The sequence below is a fragment of the Somniosus microcephalus genome, chromosome 4 (genome assembly GCF_052327205.1).
Source record: "Somniosus microcephalus isolate GS21.2 chromosome 4, FLI_Smic_1.0, whole genome shotgun sequence".
NCBI lineage: Eukaryota > Metazoa > Chordata > Chondrichthyes > Squaliformes > Somniosidae > Somniosus > Somniosus microcephalus.
In genome coordinates this window covers 216,833,440-216,854,659 of record NC_140990.1, presented here as the reverse complement: position 1 = coordinate 216,854,659, position 21,220 = coordinate 216,833,440, and the positions used below count along the sequence as shown (strand labels likewise).

Genomic DNA, 21,220 nt, shown 5'->3' with positions numbered 1-21,220 from the left:
TATCTATAAAGGTGCACATTATTACTGAAGATTGAAATCAATAAATATCTGGTTTTGTACATTTTGACTCTAAAATTGAATTGTTTATCAATAAGTAGGGGGAAATGTTTTTTTTAAATTAGGCTTAATCCTAAAATGCATGGTGTCAAAAAAATGGCACGTTCGTCATATACTGTGACCAAGTAACCTTGCACATGGAGTCCTACTCACTTTTCTATGTTGGGGTCCTACTCACCTTTCCCTGATGGTCGTGCTTCATTTCCCAGCCTCTTGGGAGTTCCAGCTGTTTATTAGCAAATAAGTTCAGAAATGCCACCAGGTCTCGATTATGCTGATAGCGCTCAAAGTTATGGGCGTCCCGCCTCACTTTGGTGATCATGTGCTTCAAGCATGTGTTGGTTGTAAACATTCGATAGGCACGCTGATAAAAAAAATTCAAAATTGACAAGAATGATCACCACAATATGGGAAATTCCCATCTCTCAGACAACATAAGGTTATTACTTAAGGTATTGAGAAAATGCTAAATGAATCGCACTGTTGCAAACATAATCTGCAATGAAATATTTTTAAATCCTCTCCCATACTCACATTTTATAAATTTCCCATAGTCCTAGTACAACTAGAATTATAATATTCCATGAAGTGTTTGATCATCTGTACCTATGTCGGATGTCCTTCAATCATGCTTTTACTCAAACATCCCTCCAGTTCCTTTTTAAAAACATTTGAATCAATAGAGCATAAACTACTTTTGATGAGAGTCAATTCAACATAGCTATTACTCTGTGGGGGAAAAAAAATCCCTAATTTTGGTTCAGCTTCCCTTTATTGTACTCATATTCTTTCATTCTGTGATTGCACCAAGCTAAATAACCACCCACAATATCTACCATCCACAGCATCAGGTCCCTCGCTAAAATTTCTTTTCTGCAATGAAAACAAGTTAAATCTCCTAAGAACCTAAAACTTTAAGTTGAAGCCATTCTTGTCGCTCTTATCCGAACCCTTACCAATACATCAATACCTTTTGAAGGTGTGATTTGCAGGGTCCTTCAAACGCAGCCTTACCAATGAATTGTACCCAGTTAAAATCACATGCTTTTTGACAAATGGATACCCACAAGACATGTCAGTTTCTTTTATATAAAAAATAATTGGCATCCAAATTTTCTCACTCTACTTTTGACATCCATACATTTCATGTTTATTGCACCAATGTGCATCATATTACAATGATCCACACAATCCATCTGCTATACTTTACCTCAACCACATAATTTTCTCTGAATGCCACTAACATTCCCTATACTCATTAAATGGCCACTTGGTTTATTATCCTCAGCAATTTGCATATTTCTAGAAGTACCCTCTTCCACATCACATGATAAATGGCAGTGCAAGAGAGTATAAACAGACACACACAAGTCCTGCCTTGTCCATTATCACCACTTTCTAGTATTTTTGTAAAGCTGTGTGATACTGCTGCTGCAAATTAAACTGGATGTCCTTGATGTGCCTTCTTGTTTAGAGGTTCTAAAGTGACAGATGGCAGGAAATTCCAAATGCAGCAATTTCCAAACCATTTTCAAACTAAAGAGATGAATTTATGTCAAATGTGCAAGGACTTCTGTTATTTTTTTTTTTAAACTTCATATTATTGCCAAACCTATGTTTAATTCATTTGGGTAAATAAAATGTTGAGTTTGACTAATCCTCAGTTAAATATGTAATATCTATTATTTTCCAAATTGTGACATGGCAGGAGAAGAGAGTGTGGAAGCAGATAATATTGATGTACAGAGCTCCACAGTTAGCATGACACATTTTAGCACGACGACAGCTTAGTATGTATGTCACTTTGTTGGATTTTGGGTGCACCAGTTTGTACAAAGGACCAGCTTAACATGCATGTCATCTATCCAGATGCACTCAATTCAATTCAATTCAAATCGCTTTATTGGCATGACAAGGTACATCTTATGTTGCCAAAGCATCGAAAAACATTCATGGTTGTACACAAAAATACAGATCTATCCATACAGTGTATAAACAGATATATCCCTGAGTGTATAAATATACATTCATATAATTTGTATACTCTTTTCTTATATTTAGTGGTTGTCCCTCTGTTTATGGCAAGCTGTAACATAGTGTGCAGCTAATGTTACACAATTTCTCTCTTCCCCTAGTAGGTATGGGAGTTTTTGGTCGTCATTCAAATTTCTGAATTCCAGGCATATTTTTGTGAATTTTGGGTAGAAATTCTCCCTTATGCCCTGATATTTTCTACAAGCTGTGAGGAAGTGCATCTCTGTCTCCACCACTCCCTGACTGCAGTGAGAGCATATCCTGTCCTCTCTTGGTAGCCGGGTCTGCCTGTGTCTACCTTTTTCGATCGCCAGGCTATGTTCACTAAGTCTGTACATTGTCAAGGTTTTTCTCAGTTTGCTATCCTTTACCATGGTCAGGTAATCAGCCATGTTGTATTGTCTGTTTAGGGCCAAGTAGCAATTGAGTTTGCTTTGGGTTTTTGTTGTTTCTGCCCAATATGACAGATATTTTTCCTTTTGCTTAGCGACGATTGTGTTGGGTCGAATTCTTTGTGTTACGCTGTCACTGTCCTGGGGCTGGTTATTGTTAGTAGTGTTAGTAGTGACTTCACTGAGTCCCAGGACTAGTTGACTGAGGGTATTCTTCTTTATGGTCCTCTCTTGGCATTTCAGGGCTTCGTAATGATAGCATTGGGGGTTGCTCATTTCTAGGTGTTTCCAAAATTTGGTGGCTCTTTTTTGGTGCACTCATTCCTGCAAACTGCTCAAGTCTATAATGTGGTAACAGAAACATTAAAAAAAGTGTCTGTAGATACCAGAATGTGGTGCAAATCGGATCAGCAGCTGTTCTCTATGCTCTTACAGTAATCAGCAAATCTAGCTAAATAAAACAACAGAATAACTCTCTTACAGGGTTTGAATGTAGCACTGTGAAGAATTCTGGGCTGGTGAAGAATTTGACAGGAGGAGACTGCAACAGCAAATTCATCCGGGAGCGGGAGGCAGAGTGAGAGAGTGTCGGCTCTCTTCTGAAATCTGTTGCGACAAAGGGAAAGTCAAAACATTTTTTAACTCCATTTTACATCTTGGTCATAGAAAAATTATAACTCTGTGCCCAAAACGAGACGTGCTATGTTCAGACATCTTGCAGAGTCTCATCTCACCAGGTGATGATCAACATTTTCTGTTTTATACCACACATTATTAAACAATATTTTAGCTCAAAACAGTTATGTTACTTCTATCTCCTTTTTTTCTCTCTTGGCCCCTCTTAGGCCCTTCTTTGGGGTACAGTTTCACAGGTGCTAGTTGCCCTCATATCTTGAGCAAGTGGCCATTCTCTTAAGTGACCCCAGAGAGACTGTCACCGGGCTATTCCTCTGCCATGCCATCTTTCCCCTCTTGGGTACTTGCCACACCTCAACCCCAGTACCTACCCTTAATTCTTCATTATTCCTCTGCCTCCATCCCAGGATTAAATTCCTCTTGAATAAGCACAAGGCTACCCTCTATGCATTCTCCAAAGGGCCCATGTCACTGCCTCCTTACCAGTAACAACCGCATTTGCCTCATCCTCCTCTTCCACTAACCTTCCCAACCAGCAGCCCACTGGGGGCTAACCTGCCAACCTCCTTCCCATCCTACTCACCCCAACCTTTGTTTCCCCCTTGGACTCTTCCAGCGAATCAACCACCCCTCTCTGCATCTCCCTCCAGAATGTCCATTCAGTCGTGAACAAGGCCATCGTCGTCTGTTATTTTATTGGAAGATTGCATTGACATCATGGCTTTGGCAGAAACTTGGCTCACGGTGATGACACCTTGCCCCTAATTGAAGCTTCCCCACCTGGCTATACATTCCACCTGGTCTGCCCAACCTGTCGTGGAGGCTGTGTGGCCCTCGTCACCAAATCTCACCATGGTTTCTCCCCCTACACCTCTGGCACTTTCTCCTCCTTTGAGCATCTCGCCTTGTTTCTCCCCTCTCTTATAAAATCCTCGTTCTCTGCCACCCCGCAAGCTCTGCTCTTAGGTTTGTAACCAAGATATCCTCACTCCTGTCCTCCCTCAGCCTCTGCACTGAGTGGTCGTGAAAGGCGCTTTATAAATGCAAGTCTTTCTTTTTCTTTTTACCATTGACAATCATGTATTCAGTCGCCTAGGGTTTGGAATTCCCTCCCTCAACCTCTCTCCCCTCCTTTAGAAACCTCATTGAAACCTACCTCTGACCAAACTTTTAGTCACCCCATCTAAAATTTCCTTCTTAGGCTCGGTGTTGGTTTTTGTCTGATTACCCTTCTGTGGAGTGCCTTGGGGCATTTTTCTATATTAAAAGCACTAAATAAATGCAAGTTGCCATTTTTGTTAGCTGAAAATGCTGCTGTTTTACTTTCATTAATTAGAATATCTGCAGAATTTAGTAGCAACCAGATTTCCTGTGAACATCAGCATCACAGACCTATAGTTAAAGGCATGCCAGTGGGGCATGTTCCGAGAAAGTGTTTTGAAATAACCTTCTCTCTTATTGTGTAATTAAAACATAAAAACACAGCATCTTAAATGTACTACTTAAAGGGATAATGTCACCCGGCTCGTAAAAGCTGTGATTAACGATACAATGAGATATTTAGATCTAGTACTGTAACTTAGCTTTACGGTAGATTTTTAGATGTTTTGTGGAATTTTGTGCTGTTTAAAGTGAGGCTGTTTGTGCAAGAGAATGTAACACTTTTCTCTTGGACACACAAACTTCGATTTTCTGATAAGCATTATTTTAATGCCACATTAACCTGTTTAAAATGATTAGCATTCTGGCATTAAAATAACATGATCAGAAAAATAGACACCAGTGTTAAGAATACTCATCCCCAGGCCAGGCATAGAACAGCCGAAATTCAAAAGTACTAGGATGGTTCAGTAAGTCTTCAAGTTTGAGAATACCCCGTGCTTGGCGCTGGGCTACAATCACATTTCTTAATTGTTTTGGGTGGTAAAGTAATGAATTTCTCTTGACAATTTTTGGAGGTTAACAAATTCTGACTCTTTCAGTCAGGAAACCCCCGTCTGGAGCAAGTGCTATTTCCCACGAGCAGGTGGAATCACCATGTCTATCCTTGTTCTGAGAAACTTAAAGAACGTCAATGCGAATAACTTAAGAAACAAAAATGTTTTTTGTTCTTTCATTAAAATGAAAAGCAAACAGGGCATTTTCATACATTTATTACAGATATACTTCAATAAAAATTATTCAAACTACAGAGGAACAAAGTTCCTAAAGGCTTCATCTTGTATTGCCCAGATGGAGTGAGCTGTTGCTATTAACCTGTGAGATTGACAAAGATTTCATAACTAAAGATCTTGGATTTAAAGGTTCAGTCAATGGGCCGCAATTTGCTGGAGCAGGGTATCTTGCGGGTGCCCAGTGAGTTGGACTTTTTCAAGCACCCTTCAGCTCAAAAACCTTTTGCCCTGTAGTTGGTGTAAGTGCGAGCTGATAATGGCGCAGCGAGAGCAATAGGGCACCTGGAACCTTAGTGAACAATGGGACCAACAGTGCATCCTCTTAACCAATGAGATTTAAGGACTGAGAAATAAACAGAGGAAGGACGGAGAAGGAGGGTGAATTAGAGTGGGTGAATTCAATGTCAAATCAGGTACAGAAAGAGAAATAAAGAGGGAAAGAAAGATTGGATTAAGAGAGAGAAAAAAAGAGACAGAAAGGAAAAGGGAAAAAAAGCAAACATTTTAAATTTGACATTTAAAAAATCTCCAACAACAATTCACGACCTGAAGGAATGAGACTCCACACCTTTAATTGTTCACTTTCTGGGCCAGATAGGTTGGTTGGCAGTCATTAACAATTATCACATCATTAAAAGGGTACTTGCGCTATTAATTATGAGACTTAAGTTTGTGTGGGGAGTGTAGTGTATGTGCTTTAAGTCAGAACTACTTTTTACAGCTCCTGTATACTGTAGTACCGGCAGTAACCACACCGGTATATAAGCTGTGCGCATGCCTCTGTACTCCAGTCTAGAGATGACCCTCCTCCAGTAAAGACCTGTTGTTTGTTATATACAGCATCCGTGTAATTCTTTATCCACTGAACCACGGATCTAACAGTGGTGACGAGTGTTGATGCGAATCTACCTGCAACACAAAAAAAAGGCGAATCCAGGAACACGGGCGTTGACCGCGAGCAACCGCCCAGCAGTCAGGCAGAGATCCAACTTCGCTGGGGAGGCTGTGGAGAGCCGGGCTTGGTTCCCCAGCCACAACGAGCAGTAAGAGACCGACGACAGGTCCAGAGCAGACCCTTCCCGAGCAGCGGCGGCTGGAGCCGACCGACGGCAGAGAGAGAGAGCTGGGCAGCGTCGACGGGGTAAGAAAAAGGGTGAAGAGAGCAGGGCGCAGCCGGGGGTTGATCACCGAGCGGCGTCGTGGAAAAATACTGCAAAACCGGAGAGAGGGTAAGAAACAGCCGGGTTCTAGACCGAGCGGCGTCGACAAATATCAAAAGAACGCGCAGAGCACAGCCAGGGATCACGGGCTGATCAGGGTCCGCGGGGCGAAGCAAGGGGAGATGCCACTGAGCCGCAGAGAAGCAGGGAGAGCGCGGGAGATGCCATTGAGCCACAGAGAAGCAGGGAGAGCGCGAGAGACGCCATTGAGCCGTGGAGAAGAAGGAAGAGTGCGGGAGACGCCATTTTGCGATGCCGCAGCGGAGAAGACGGGCGAGCGCGGGAAGGAAGGAAAGCGCGGGAGACGCCATTTTGTGCCAGCGGAGAAGAAGGGGAAGCGCGGGAGGCGCCATTGGGGATAGTTAGCGCACAACCAAGGATGCCGAAGAGTGGCAGTAATCTCTACGTTCGACAATGAAGTCGAAGATTGGGCGACATATGTGGAACGTATTGAGGTGTACTGCAGGGCGAATGAAGTGCCAGATGCTAATAAAGCACTGGTTCTGTTAAATTCCATTGGTGCAAAAACTTATGGGTTACTGCGGAATCTAATAACCCCAGAGAAGCCGGTAAACAAGGATTTTGGAAGCATAGTAGAAATCCTACAGGACCACTTAAGCCCCACACCGCTGCTGATAGCAGAACGATTTAAGTTCCATAAAAGGAACCAACACAAAGACGAAAGCAATGCTGAGTACCTAACGGAACTGCGCAAGCTATCGAAATACTGCCAGTTTGGAGCGGGACTAGCAGACACGTTAAGGGACAAGTTTGTGTGTGGGCTACAAAGTGAAGGAACCCAGAAACGGCTTCTATCAGAAAAGGACCTTACGCTGGACAAAGCTTTCAATATGGCAGTATCACACGAAGCAGCCGCAAGGGGCGCTGCAGAGATACAACGGAGACCGCAAGAATACGGCACCAATGAAATGACCTATGGAACAGGGAAGTGCTATCGCTGCGGCAGAACAACACATGACCAGAAAGATTGTTGGTTCAAGGACCAAGTGTGCAGACAGTGTGGGAAAGCAGGACACATAGCAAGAGTCTGCAGGTCTGGGAAGAAAACCAACAGTAAGAAATCTCCACAGGAGAAGTACAAAAAGGTACACCAGGTGATGGACAGTGGTTCAGACGAACAGAAAAGTGACACAGACTCCGGAAGCAAGGAGCTGGGTTGTCTGAAACTACATAATGTAACCGAAATAGAGGATCACCAGACTATCTGGGTTATACTCAAGATAGACAGAGTCCAAGTGGAAATGGAATTGGACACAGGGTCAGCTCTAACAGTCATAAATCAAAGTCGTCCTAAATCACCTCAAATCTAGCTCCCCAGACACCCTTTATTTTAAAGCCTTCCAGACCCAAGAGCTAAACCCAGAAAAGAGTCCCCTGAGTCAGCTGCTACTGAAACTAAGTACTCCTACTCAGCCGGACCCTGACCAGTCCCAGACCAACACTGCCGTCCAAACACCAATCCGAGTGAACCAAATCATTAAACAATGCAAAGAAACCTACCTGGAACATTGGAACAAAATAACCAAAAGCCAAAGCAGATTAGAATGTTACCGGGCCCTAAAAAAGAGAATATAAACTGGCAGACTATCTCTCGACCATCAGAGACACAAAACAGAGACAGATCCTCACCAGGTACAGACTAAGCGACCACCAACTAGCAATTGAAAAAGGAAGATACAAGAAATCCTGGCAGCCTAGAGAGAATAGAATATGTGATCAATGTCTGGCCGGCGAGATTGAGACAGAGATGCATTTCCTCCTAAAATGCAAAAAATTCAACACAACAAGAAACATATTATTTGACAAGCTCAGCCAAACAACCCCAGATTTCAAAGAATTGGATGACCTGTCAAAATTAAGATTAGTCCTGGGAGAAGGAGACAGACCATACCTTGGTGCCAAATATGTAACAACATGTCACAACCTGAGGACTGTTTAAAATTAATACTGAATGTACCAAACGATGTTCAACGACTGTTTAAATTAATATTGTTTAAACTAATATTGTATATACCCAACGAAGGTCAAAATTGTTTGACACCTACAGAATGTTGGAAAACTGTACTTTTTGTTATGTAAGCTTTGGCAATATGGTTCCCTGTAAACTTTCATGCCAATAAAGCATTTGAATTGAATTGAATTGAATTGACTACAAGCGGCTATTTTCACACATACCCTTGAAAGCTACAGAGATTGTCTTGAAGACGTATACGGGGCAAAAAGTCTACCCCAAAGGAAAAATAAGGGTGAAAGTGACATATAAAGGTCAGGAAATACCTAGATATATATGTATTGCCAAATGGAGGACCACCACTGCTAAGACGTGAGTGGATCCGGAAGATACATTTAGATTGGCATTCCATACAGGCACTGAAGGTGGAGGCCAAAAAGGATGACGACGTCACACCTGGACGACTGTCAAAAATGCTAACTGACGCAAAAGAAGTGTTCCAGGAGGGACTAGGAACACTAAAAGGAATAACAGCAACAATTAAAATAGCGGATAATGCAAGCCCAAAGTTTCTGAAGGCCAGACCAGTGCCTTATGCGATCAGACCAGCGGTTGAAGCAGAGCTGGAAGGGTTGGAACGTTCAGGAGTACTGTCCAAAGTGGACTGGAGCGAGTGGGCTACACCCATCGTCCCTGTAATGAAGAGGTCGTTGAGTAATACGCCTGGGGAACCAAAGAAGATCCGCATCTGTGGGGATTTTAAGGTGACAGTGAACCCAGTCCTTCACACGGTGCAATATCCGCTTCCACGAATTGAGGATATTTTCGCCTCGCTATCTGGTGGTAAACGCTTCACCAAAATTGATCTAGCCCAGGCGTACTTGCAAATGGAGGTAGAAGAAGCTTCAAAACATTACCTTACGATCAACACCCATAAAGGTCTCTATCAATACAACCGGCTGGTGTTTGGAGTAGCCTCGGCTCCGACTATCTGGCAAAGGGCGATGGATCAGGTCCTGCAAGGGATTCCAGGGACCCAGTGTTATTTGGACGACATCTTGGTCACGGGTGAAAATGACGGTGATCACCTCGCTAACTTGGAGAAGGTGCTCGCCAGATTAAAGGAATATGGGCTACGAGCTAATCGCCACAAGTGCGAGTTTTTCCAGAAACAGATCTCGTATTGCGGCCACGTCATCGATGAAGAGGGGTTACATAAGTCCCCTGACAAGATTGAGGCAGTAGTCAAGGCTCCAGCACCGGAAAATGTGTCACAACTGAGGTCGTTCCTCGGGCTGGTAAACTATTACCACAAGTTCTTACCAAATTTGTCAACGGTACTACACCCGCTGAACACCCTACTGCAAACAGGGATGCCATGGAAGTGGGATGACGAACGTAGACGAGCTTTCCAGAAGTGTAAAGAATTGATCACATCAAAAGAGGTGTTGGCCCATTTCAACCCAGCACTACCAATTCGTTTGGCATGTGATGCATCACTCTACGGCATTGGAGCGGTGCTGTCGCACAAATTCCCAGACGGGTTGGAGAGGCCAGTGGCCTTTGCGTCTCGGTCACTAACCTCAGCCGAGCGCAACTACGCCCAGGTTGACAGGGAGGCCCTCAGCCTAGTATGGGGAGTAAAAAAATTCAACCATTATCTGCATGGGCAGAAGTTCACCTTGCTGACTGACCACCAACCACTTGTCTCCATCTTTAATCCTAAGAAGGGCATGCCAGTAATGACTGCACAGCGGTTACAAAGATGGTCCCTGTTTCTAGGGGCGAATCAATATAAAATAGAATATAAAGGCACGAAACAGCATGGGAACGCTGATGGGCTATCGCGCCTGCCACTGCCTACGGTGGAGGAAGCACCAGCAGTGGACCCTATCGAGATATTTTATTCGTCGATAATTGAACGATTGCCAGTAACAAACGCGGATATAGAGGAGACCCGCAATGATCCGACGCTGTCACGGGTATATGAATTGACGGTGAGGGGATGGCCAACACATGGCGACTCACTGTTGCCAGCATTCTCATCCAGAAGAGAACAGCTGTCAGTATGCCAGGGGACAGTGATGTGTGGATCCAGAGTGGTGATTCCACCCAAGTTAAGGGAGAGAGTGCTAAAGGAGCTACATGAAGGTCATCTGGGGGCAGTGAAAATGAAAAGCCTTGCTAGGGCTTATGTGTGGTGGCCGGGAATCGATCAACAAATCGAAGACCTAACTAAGAGCTGCTTAGGATGCCAGAAGGTCCAAAATGCACCACCACATGCCCCTCTACACCCATGGGAGTGGCCCTCCTCTCCATGGCAACGGGTGCACATTGATTTCGCTGGTCCATTCATGGACTCAATGTTCTTAATAGCAGTGGATGCTCATTCAAAGTGGCCTGAGGTGATAAAGATGTCTTCAACCACGAGAGAAAACGATTGCAGTCCTACGGACCATATTTGCCAGAAACGGTTTGCCAGAGCAGATCTGCTCTGATAATGGACCACAGTTTGTGTCCGACGAGTTCCAAAGATTCATGAAAAGGAATGGGGTAAGGCATTACACATCCGCCCCGTATCATCCAGCCACCAATGGATTGGCTGAGAGGTTCGTACAAACCTTTAAGAAGGCGATAAAGGCCATGTGCGACGAGGAAATTCCACTACAGCATAAGCTGGACAATTTCTTATTAGCCTACCGAAACACGACACATGCAGTTACCAACCAGACCCCGGCCATGATGTTCTTTAACAGAAGGTTGAGATCTCGTCTGGATTTGCTCAGACCAAATGTGCGAAGAAATGTTGAGGACAACAATTCCAGCACATCAACGAGAAGCCGACAAGGAGCTTCAATGTAGGGCAACCAGTCTTGGCCCGTGACTATCGAACAGAGAAGTGGCAACCCGGAACGATATGTACAAGGCAGGGGCCATTAATGTACACAGTGGATGTCGGGGAGAACATTGTGAGACGCCACGTTGATCAGATCTTAGCGTCACAGGAAGGCGTCAACCCCATGTCTCGAGTACCTGGGGATGAACCCGACATACCGGTAGCATCTACTTCAGACCCAGTAGCAGTGGAACCCGATGAGTGCTGCTGGAGTTATGGTAAGTGGGAGAAAAATCATTTAAGTGTATTTTGTGAATTTTAGTGTGTTAAGAAGTCAATTATTTGATGTAAGTTTAATTTTTTTAAGGGTTTTTTAAACTATTGGGCAGTTTAAACAGGAAGTAGAATCTGGGTATAAAAGGGGAGGGGCTAGTGCTGTGCACTGAGTGCTGCTGGAGTTTTGGTGAGTGGGAGAGTTCGGGCAAGTGGGAGGTGAGGGTGTGTTTTTTGCTCTGTTTTTCCCCCCACTCCCAGGCTTAGACAGCACTGCGGAGGCGGAGCAGCGAGACGAGTCAACCAAACAGGCCCCACAGACAGTATTCAAGGAGGAGGTTGGTGATCAGCTGGTTGGTTGGTTTTCTTCCTTCTCTTCTCTTTTATACTTTTAAGTTGTTAAGTCCTATTGAATAGTGGTGTGATATTATCATCTATATCCGGGCAGGGTCTTCATAACTAATAATAAGAAATTTAATTAATTATATAGAATGGAGCAGGTGATGTGTTACTGTTGCGAGATGTGGGAGCCGGTGGACCCCATTGAGGCTCACGGTGATTACATCTGCGACAAGTGTTTGCTGCTAGAGGAACTCAAGTTCCATGTTATGGAGCTTGAGACCGAGCTTCAGACACTGCGACACATCAGGGAGGGGGAGAAGTTCCTGGACTCTATGTTTCAGGATATGGTCACACCTATGAAGTTAATTACTGCAGATGTAGTCCGTGGTCAGGGACAGGACGGTGTGACTACGAGTGAGGAAGGTACAGGGATCCAGGATGTAGTGTTGAAGGAGACGCAGCCCTTGCTCTTGTCCAGCAGGATCGAGGTTCTTACTCCCTGTGAGGGCGGGAGCGGGGACTGCAGGGAGGATGAGCAGCAACCTGGCCACAGCACCGTGGTACAGGGGGCCATTCAAGTGGAGGGAGTAAAAAGAAATGTTGTAGTGGTAGGGGATAGTATCATTAGGGGGATAGATAGGGTTCTCTGCAGTCAAGAGCGGGAGTCCTGAAGGCTGTGTTGCCTGCCCGGTGCCAGGGTTAAGGACATCTCTTCTGGGCTGGAAAGAAACTTGGAGTGGGAGGGGGAGGATCCAGTTGTCGTGGTCCATGTTGGTACAAAGGACGTAGATAGGACAAGGAAGACGGTTCTGTTAAAGGAGTATGAGCAGCAAGGGGTCAAATTAAAAAACAGAACCTCAAGGGTAATAATCTCTGGGTTATTACCTGAGCCACGAGCGAATTTGGCTAGGATAAATAAAATTCAAGAGTTAAATGCGTGGCTCAAAGGCTGGTGTGGGAGAAATGGGTTTTGCTTCTTGGGACACTGGCACCAGCACTGGGACAGGAGGGAGCTGTTCCGTTGGGACGGACTCCACTTGGCCAGTGCTGGGACTAGAGTCCTGACGAATCATATAACTGGGGCTGCAGAGAGGACTTTCAACTAATTAGTCGGGGGGAGGTTTCTAGAGAGCAAATAATAGAAATGACAACAGAGAAGGTCATAGACTTAGGTAGCAGTGGGGGAATTAAAAAACAGAACGTGTTAGGAAGGGACAGAAGGTATGGAGTAAAAAGTAAAGTACTAAAAAGGGAAAAAAACAGTAACTAAGTGTTACAAAACATATTTGAAAGTTCTTTATCTGAATGCACGTAGCATTCGTAACAAAATGAATGCGTTAACGGCAGAAATAACGACATATGGGTGTGATCTTGTGGCCATTACAGAAACATGGCTGCAGGGTGACCATGACTGGGAATTAAACATACCAGGTTATTTAACAATCAGGAAGGACAGGCAGGAAGGGAGAGGAGGTGGGGTGGCTATGTTAATAAAGGAAGGAATCACTATAATACAGAGAAATGATATTGGGTCAAAGGAGCAGGATAATGAAACAAAAATAACAACAGAAAATGCTGGAAAAACTCAGCAAGTCAGGCAACATCCGTGGAGAGAAATTTGAGTTGACGTTTCGGGTTTGACCCTTCTTCAAAACTGGAGAGAAAAGGAACTAGATCGAAGGCAGGGCTGCGATCGGACAAAAGAATAAAAGAACCAAAAGAAGTAAAAGAGATTAGAAGCTAGACGAGATGGTAATAGGCTGTGATTAGGTGTAAAGTGTACTGGCAGGGCAAAAGATAGCTGCCAGGTGTGAGAGAGAAACAAAAGGAAAGGGGGGGGGGGGGGGGAAAGGAAAGGAGTGGAAAAATATAAGTGAAAATGAAATAGGGGCCGAGGTTATGATCTGAAATTGTTGAACTCGATATTGAGACCGGAAGGCTGCAGAGTGCCTAATCGGAAGATGAGGTGCTGTTCCTCGAGTTTACGTTGAGCTTCCGTGGAACAGAACAAGAGGCCAAGGACGGTGAGGTCCGAGTGGGAATGGAGCGGTGAATTGAAATGACAGGCGACCGGAAGCTCGGGGTCACCCTTACGGACTGAACGGAGGTGTTCCGCAAAGCGGTCACCCAATCTGCGTTTGGTCTCCCCAATGTAGAGGAGACCGCATCGTGAGCAGCGAATACCGTGGCTGACACTGCCCTCGACCGTGTCAGTTCTATCTCCCGCACCTCTGCCCTCACCCCTGCCCCTCCCTCCCGGAACCACGATAGGGTTCCCCTTGTCCTCACCTTTCACCCCACCAGCCTCCACATTCAACGGATCATCCTCCGGCATTTCCGCTACCTCCAAAGTGATCCCACCACCAAACGTATCTTCCCCTCCCCTCCCCTTTCAGCATTCCGCAGGGACCGCTCTCTCCGAGACACCCTAGTCCACTCCTCTATCACCCCTAACAGCCCTTCCCCTTCGCCTGGCACCTTCCCGTGCAAGCGGAGGAGATGTAACACCTGCCCCTATACCTCCCCCCTCCCCACTGTCCAGGGCCCCAAACACCCCTTCCAGGTGAAACAGCGATTTACTTGTACTTCTCGCAATCTAGTATACTGTATTCGCTGCTCACGATGCGGTCTCCTCTACATTGGGGAGACCAAACGCAGATTGGGTGACCGCTTTGCGGAATACCTCCGTTCAGTCCGTAAGGGTGACCCCGAGCTTCCGGTCGCCTGTCATTTCAATTCACCGCTCCATTCCCACTCGGACCTCACCGTCCTTGGCCTCTTGTTCTGTTCCACGGAAGCTCAACGTAAACTCGAGGAACAGCACCTCATCTTCCGATTAGGCACTCTGCAGCCTTCCGGTCTCAATATCGAGTTCAACAATTTCAGATCATAACCTCGGCCCCCATTTCATTTTCACTTATATTTTTCCACTCCTTTCCTTTCCCCCCCCCCCCCCCCTTTCCTTTTGTTTCTCTCTCACACCTGGCAGCTATCTTTTGCCCTGCCAGTACACTTTACACCTAATCACAGCCTATTACCATCTCGTCTAGCTTCTAATCTCTTTTACTTCTTTTGGTTCTTTTATTCTTTTGTCCGATCGCAGCCCTGCCTTCGATCTAGTTCCTTTTCTCTCCAGTTCTGAAGAAGGGTCAAACCCGAAACGTCAACTCAAATTTCTCTCCACGGATGTTGCCTGACTTGCTGAGTTTTTCCAGCATTTTCTGTTGTTATTTCGGATTTCCAACATCTGCAGTATTTTGCTATCAGGATAATGAAACAGTTTGGGTGGAGATAAGGAATAATAAGGGGAAAAAACCACTAGTGGCTGTAGTCTATAGGCCTCCGAACAGTTGCAACTCTGTTGGACGGAGTATTAATCAGGAAATAGTTGAGGCTTGTAATAAGGGAACAGCTATAATTATGGGGGATTTTAATTATCATATTAACTGGACAAATCAAATTGGGCAGAGCAGCTTTGAGGATGAGTTCATTGAGTGTATTAGGGATGGGTTTCTTGAGCAGTATGTAACTGAACCGACCAGGGGGCAAGCAACCTTAGATTTGGTCCTGTGTAATGAGACAGGATTAATTAAAAATGTCCTAGTAAAGGATCCCCTTGGAATGAGTGACCATAACATGGTTGAGTTCCATATTCAATTAGAGGGTGAGAAGGTTGGATCTCAAACAAGCGTGCTGAGCTTGAATAAAGGAGACGATGAAGGTATGAGAGCGGAATTGATTAGAGTGGACTGGGAAAATAGATTAAAGGGTAAGACGGTACATGATCAGTGGTGTACATTTAAGGAGTTATTTTACAACTTCCAAAAAATATATATTCTACTGAGGAAAAAAGGGTGTAAAAGAAAAGATAGCCATCCGTGGCTAAGTAAAGTAATTAAGGATAGTTGCCGACTAAAAACAAGGGCATATAAGGTCGCCAAATCTAGTGGGAGGATGGAAGATTGGGAAGTCTTTAAAAGACAGCAAAATATAACAAAAAGATTGATTAAGAAAGGGAAGATAGATTATGAAAGTAAATTAGCAAAAAATATAAAAACAGACAGCAAAAGTTTCTATAGTTATATAAAAAGAAAAAGGGTGGCTAAAGTAAATGTTGGTCTCTTAGAGGATGAGACCGGGAAATTAATGGTGGGAAACATGGAGATGGCAAAAACACTGAACAATTATTTTGTATCAGTCTTTACAGTAGAGGACACTAAGAATATCCCAACACTGGACAAACAGGGGGCTCTAGGGGGGGAGGAACTAAATACGATTAAAATCACTAAGGAAGTGGTACTTGGTAAAATAATGGGACTCAAGGCGGATAAATCCCCTGGACCTGATGGCTTGCATCCTAGGGTCTTGAGGGAAGTGGCGGTAGGGATTGTGGATGCATTGGTAATAATTTTCCAAAACTCACTGGACTCAGCAAAGGTCCCGGCAGATTGGAAAACTGCTAATATAACACCCTTATTTAAAAAGGGTAATAGGCAGAAGGCTGGAAACTATAGACCTGTTAGCCTAACATCTGTGGTTGGTAAAATGTTAGAGTCCATTATTAAGGAGACAGTAACGGGACATTTGGATAAACATAATTTAATAGGACAAACTCAGCATGGTTTCATGAAGGGGAAGTCATGTTTGACAAATTTGCTTGAGTTTTTTGAGGAAGTAACATACAGGGTGGATAAAGGGGAACCAGTGGACGTAGTGTATTTAGACTTCCAAAAGGCATTTGACAAGGTGCCACACAAAAGATTATTGCTTAAGATAAAAAAATCACGGGATTGGGGGTAATATTCTGGCGTGGGTGGAGGATTGGCTCTCTAACAGAAAGCAGAGATTTGGGATAAATGGTTCGTTCTCAGATTGGCAACCAGTAACAAGTGGTGTTCCGCAGGGGTCAGTGCTGGGTCCCCAACTCTTTACAATCTATATTAACGATTTGGAGGAGGGGACCGAGTGTAACATATCAAAGTTTGCAGATGATACAAAGATGGGACGGAAAGTAGTGAGTGAGGAGGACATAAAAAACTTGCAAAGGGACATAGACAGGCTAAGTAAGTGGGCAGAGATTTGGCAGATGGAATACAATACTGGAAAGTGTGAGGTTATGCACTTTGGCAGGAAAAATCATAGAGCAAGTTATTATCTTAATGGCAAGAAACTGGAAAGTACTGTAGTACAAAGGGATCTGGGGGTCCTGGTGCACGAAACTCAAAAAGTTAGTATGCAGGTGCAGCAAGTGATCAAGAAGGCCAATGGAATGTTGGCTTTTATTGCTAGGGGGATGGAATATAAAAACAGGGAGGTATTGCTTCAGTTGTACAAGGTATTGGTGAGACCGCACCTGGAATACTGCATACAGTTTTGGTGTCCATACTTAAGAAAAGACATACTTGCTCTCGAGTCAGTACAAAGAAGGTTCACTCGGTTAATCCCGGGGATGAGGGGGTGGTCATATGAGGAGAGGTTGAGTAGATTGGGACTCTACTCATTGGAGTTCAGAAGAATGAGAGGCGATCTTATTGAAACATATAAGATTGTGAAGGGGCTTGATCGGGTGGATGCGGTGAGGATGTTCCCAATGATGGGTGAAACTAGAACTAGGGGGCATAATCTTAAAATAAGGGGCTGCTCATTCAAAACTGAGATGAGGAGAAACTTCTTCACTCAGAGGGTGGTAGGTTTGTGGAATTTTCTGCCCCAGAAAGCTGTGGAAGCTACATCATTAAATAAATTTAAAACAGAAATAGATAGTTTCCTAGAAGTAAAGGGAATTAAGGGTTACGGGGAGCGGGCAGGAAATTGGACATGAGTCTAGGTTCGGAATGGTCATGGCCCTGTGGGTAGTGGAGTGGGCCCAGGGGCCGTGTAGCCTGGTTCTGCTCCTACTGTGTTCTAATTCTGTGTTAGATTTCAGGAGATGGTTTTATTCCTGTTCCTGGCTGGGGTGGAGATCGCCTTTACAGAAGGTAAGTACTGTAGAAAATATAGGGACAGAGTGATCTCCTGGAAGAATTTCGATCGCCTAGATGGGTCGGAGAGGAATTTCCCAGATTTTTTTCTCCCAAATTGGCCATTGGGTCTTTATCTGGTTTTTCGCCTCTCCCGGGAGATCACATGGGTTCGGGTGATAGAAGATTTGAGGTTAGGATCAGATCAGCCATGATCTTATTGAATGGTGGAGCAGGCTCGAGGGGCCGATTGGCCTACTCCTGCTCCTATTTCTTATGTTCTTATGTTCTTATGAAAATGGGTCAGAATCGCCTCTGCACCAAGAACAATAACCTCCGGAAAGGCGCTATCCCGAAAGGGTCAGGAAGCCGCCCCAAAGACTGAATCTATAAATGGACTTTTTGTTATTGAATGTACATGTAAAAATGTAATTGTTATTTGAATATTAAGGGGGTATTATTAATCTAAAAAGGGAGGAATTGTAGTGTATGTGCTTTAAGTCAGAACTACTTTTTACAGCTCCTGTATACTGTAAAGTACCGGCAGTAACCACACCGGTATATAAGCTGTGCGCATGCCTCTGTACTCCAGTCTAGAGATGACCCTCCTCCAGTAAAGACCTGTTGTTTGTTATATACAGCATCCGTGTAATTCTTTATCCACTGAACCACGGATCTAACAGGGAGTTTAATGGGCAATTAATGTGAAAATGCAGCAACTTTATGAAACTCACAGGAGGGTATGGGTGAGATGCTGTTTTCGCGAGCCAAATTGCAGAGCGGCGCAAATCGTTCAGCAACTTATGGCAATTCATGATTCACGGGGTATCTCTTCCTCACCACAAGTTGCTGACGATTCACACATTTATATCACTGTGCATAGTTCACACGCTGTTATTTTTTTCAGCAAATTCCAGCCCATTGTTACAAATAGGTTCCCACGATGTATACTAAGCATGGAACATTTTATTGATTTTTTTTTTTAAATAGTTAAATATTATCTACCTTTACTTGGCTTCCCATTCCCACATTTTTATTTAATTATTACATTTTAACCCAAACACACAGCAATGAATGGAGAAAATCTGCCACTTTACCTGAACTAAAATGAGCAAAATGACTTTCATCTCCTGCTCCTGCATCAATGCCACTGGCTTGGCCAGTGTCCTCAGACCTCTCACTGGTCATTGTTCGGCGAATACTCTGATACCTGAAAAAGAGTGCAAAAGAATTTTTGTGGTTTTTATATGATGAAGAGATCTTGGCTGGTGTTTTCTGCTACTGCAGTTCCCAGTCCGCTACTTTCGCCCATTAAAGTGAATCAGATGAAAATTCCAGGCTGGTGACCACAGTAAGGGGGAAAAATTCAGTTGTTTGCGCCTCCCATTAGTGCCTTAAGAGGGTGCCAATTGGGGCGCAAAGCAACTAGAGGCCGGGCGCGGCGATGTTTGTGCCGCTCGCGAAATTAACTAGACATTTTGTGGCGGCGCTAAACATTACCGCCACAATCTCCTGCGCCGGCAGATTGTGACGTCAGTCGAGTGCGCAACGTCCCGGTAGCGCCCTGGACCGGATATTGAGTGGCGCCCCCGCCTTACCGCCTGCCACTAGCAATGATAGATTGAGGGGAGCGTTTTGCAGTCAGAAAGGGACTAGGGGAGCGCTATTTAAAGGCGACCGCTTCCTGCCTTTTTTTGTCGGTGACATTTTTGCACCACGCATTGAGAGAGAGAGAGAGACTTCTGGAGAGATTCAACGCTGTGTGAAGGAGTTTTGAGTACTGAGCAGCACTTTGCAGGTTTATTTTGATTTGCCCTTCCTTGCTTCGCCAGCGCTCTGAGGTAGCGCCTCGCTCCTCAGCCTTTGCGCCTCAAGACAGGTGTGAAGCGCCTCATTTAGCGCTCCAATCACCTCCAGGGGCGATAAAAGCCAAGTTTGCTGTCGGAGGCGATAATTAGCGCCAGGCGCTAAACTTTGCGCACCGCCAATAATGGCGCCCCAAATGGGGCGATACCGACGTTTTCCCCCTAAAACCTGGATGCATTTTTAAAGGCTGCGTACAGCACCAGGGTATTTACTCACAACTTAAAACACAAATGAAGAAAATCGCCTGGTGACCACTCTTAATGCTTGTTTAATTTATGTTTACACGGAAGACCTATAGAACAGGATACCACCGAGAAATTTAAGGGCCAAGTCTGTGGTGCTATGCCCCTGGAGAGTAGTTACACGATGGGTGCAGAGGGGCTCGATAATTGGAAGACCAGGCCCTGTGACTATTCTGAAATCTGCTGCATTTGGTGTACTGAGATTGCTTGTACCCATTTCATACTTTCAGGTCCCATATTTAAATGAACACCTGGCACAACTATGGGATATTTCCCTTTAGCACCCATTTGGAATATCAGGAAGGGAACCTCCATTGGTGATGTAGCTCTCAAAGGGGAACAAGGCTTTGAATGCATTTCTTTCTGCAATGTTTACAATACATCTTTAGTGCTGTGTTATAATTATTAGTCCCTATTCCATCTTTCTGAATCTTACGCTAATACTTTTGGGAAAATGTTTAGTTTTGTTTTGATTCTTTAATGCAAGTTTGATTTTCAAGTCCCACAAATGCAGTATTTCATGGTGAGGTGAAGCACAAGATGAAAGGTGGCATGTCAGGAATATAATGATATGCGTAACAGCATAAACATAATTAAAAAAAAGGAAAGACTTGCATTTATCTTGCGCCTTTCATGATCTCATGATGTCCTGAAGTGCTTTACAGCTAATGAAGTACTTTTGAAGTGTAGCCACTATTGTAATGTAGGAAACACGGCAACCAATTTGCGCACTGCAGGGTCTCACAAACAGCAATGTGATAATGACCAGATAATGTGTTTTTAGTAATTAGACACGCGATGAACAGTTGGTTAAGGGATAAACATTGGCCAGGACACCAGGGAGAACTCTCAAACTCCTCTTCAAAATAGTGCTGTGGTATCTTTTACATCCACTTGAGGGGGCAGACAGGGCTTTGGTTTAACGTATCATCTGAAAGACGGCACCTCCGACAGTGCAGCACTCCCTCAGTACTGCACTGAAGTGTCTGCCTGGATTATGTGCTTTATGTGCTCAAGTCTCTGGAGTGGGTCTTGAACATATGACTTTCTGACTTAGAGGTGAGTGCTACCACAGAGCCACAGCTGGCACACGAGGTGAATAATAGTTCAAAAATAAACCAAGTGAATTTGAATTATACTGGTACCAAGGTGAAGGTTGGAGTGACTGGCTGGGTTCTTTCTGATTGCCAATAGTTCGAGTCAGTCACCGCAATCC

The 21,220-nt window shown here is 44.4% G+C and overlaps 1 protein-coding gene across 8 annotated transcripts in view; it reads right to left on the bottom strand.

Moving 5' to 3' along the window:
- Positions 1-21,220, bottom strand: part of LOC147120218 (E3 ubiquitin-protein ligase HECW2-like) — a 424,776-nt gene that overhangs the window by 132,632 nt on the left and 270,924 nt on the right. For all 8 annotated transcript variants that reach the window (XR_015078143.1, XR_015078142.1, XM_085985833.1 and 5 more), the window contains 3 exons: positions 18,994-19,106; positions 2,965-3,089; positions 236-421 (listed from right to left, as the gene is read on the bottom strand). Coding sequence is in view for 6 of the 8 variants with exons in the window: in XM_085985833.1 (XP_085841959.1) it covers positions 236-421; positions 2,965-3,089; positions 18,994-19,106 (424 nt within the window). In the remaining 2 variants the exon portion in view is untranslated. The remainder of the gene's footprint in view (positions 1-235; positions 422-2,964; positions 3,090-18,993; positions 19,107-21,220) is intronic.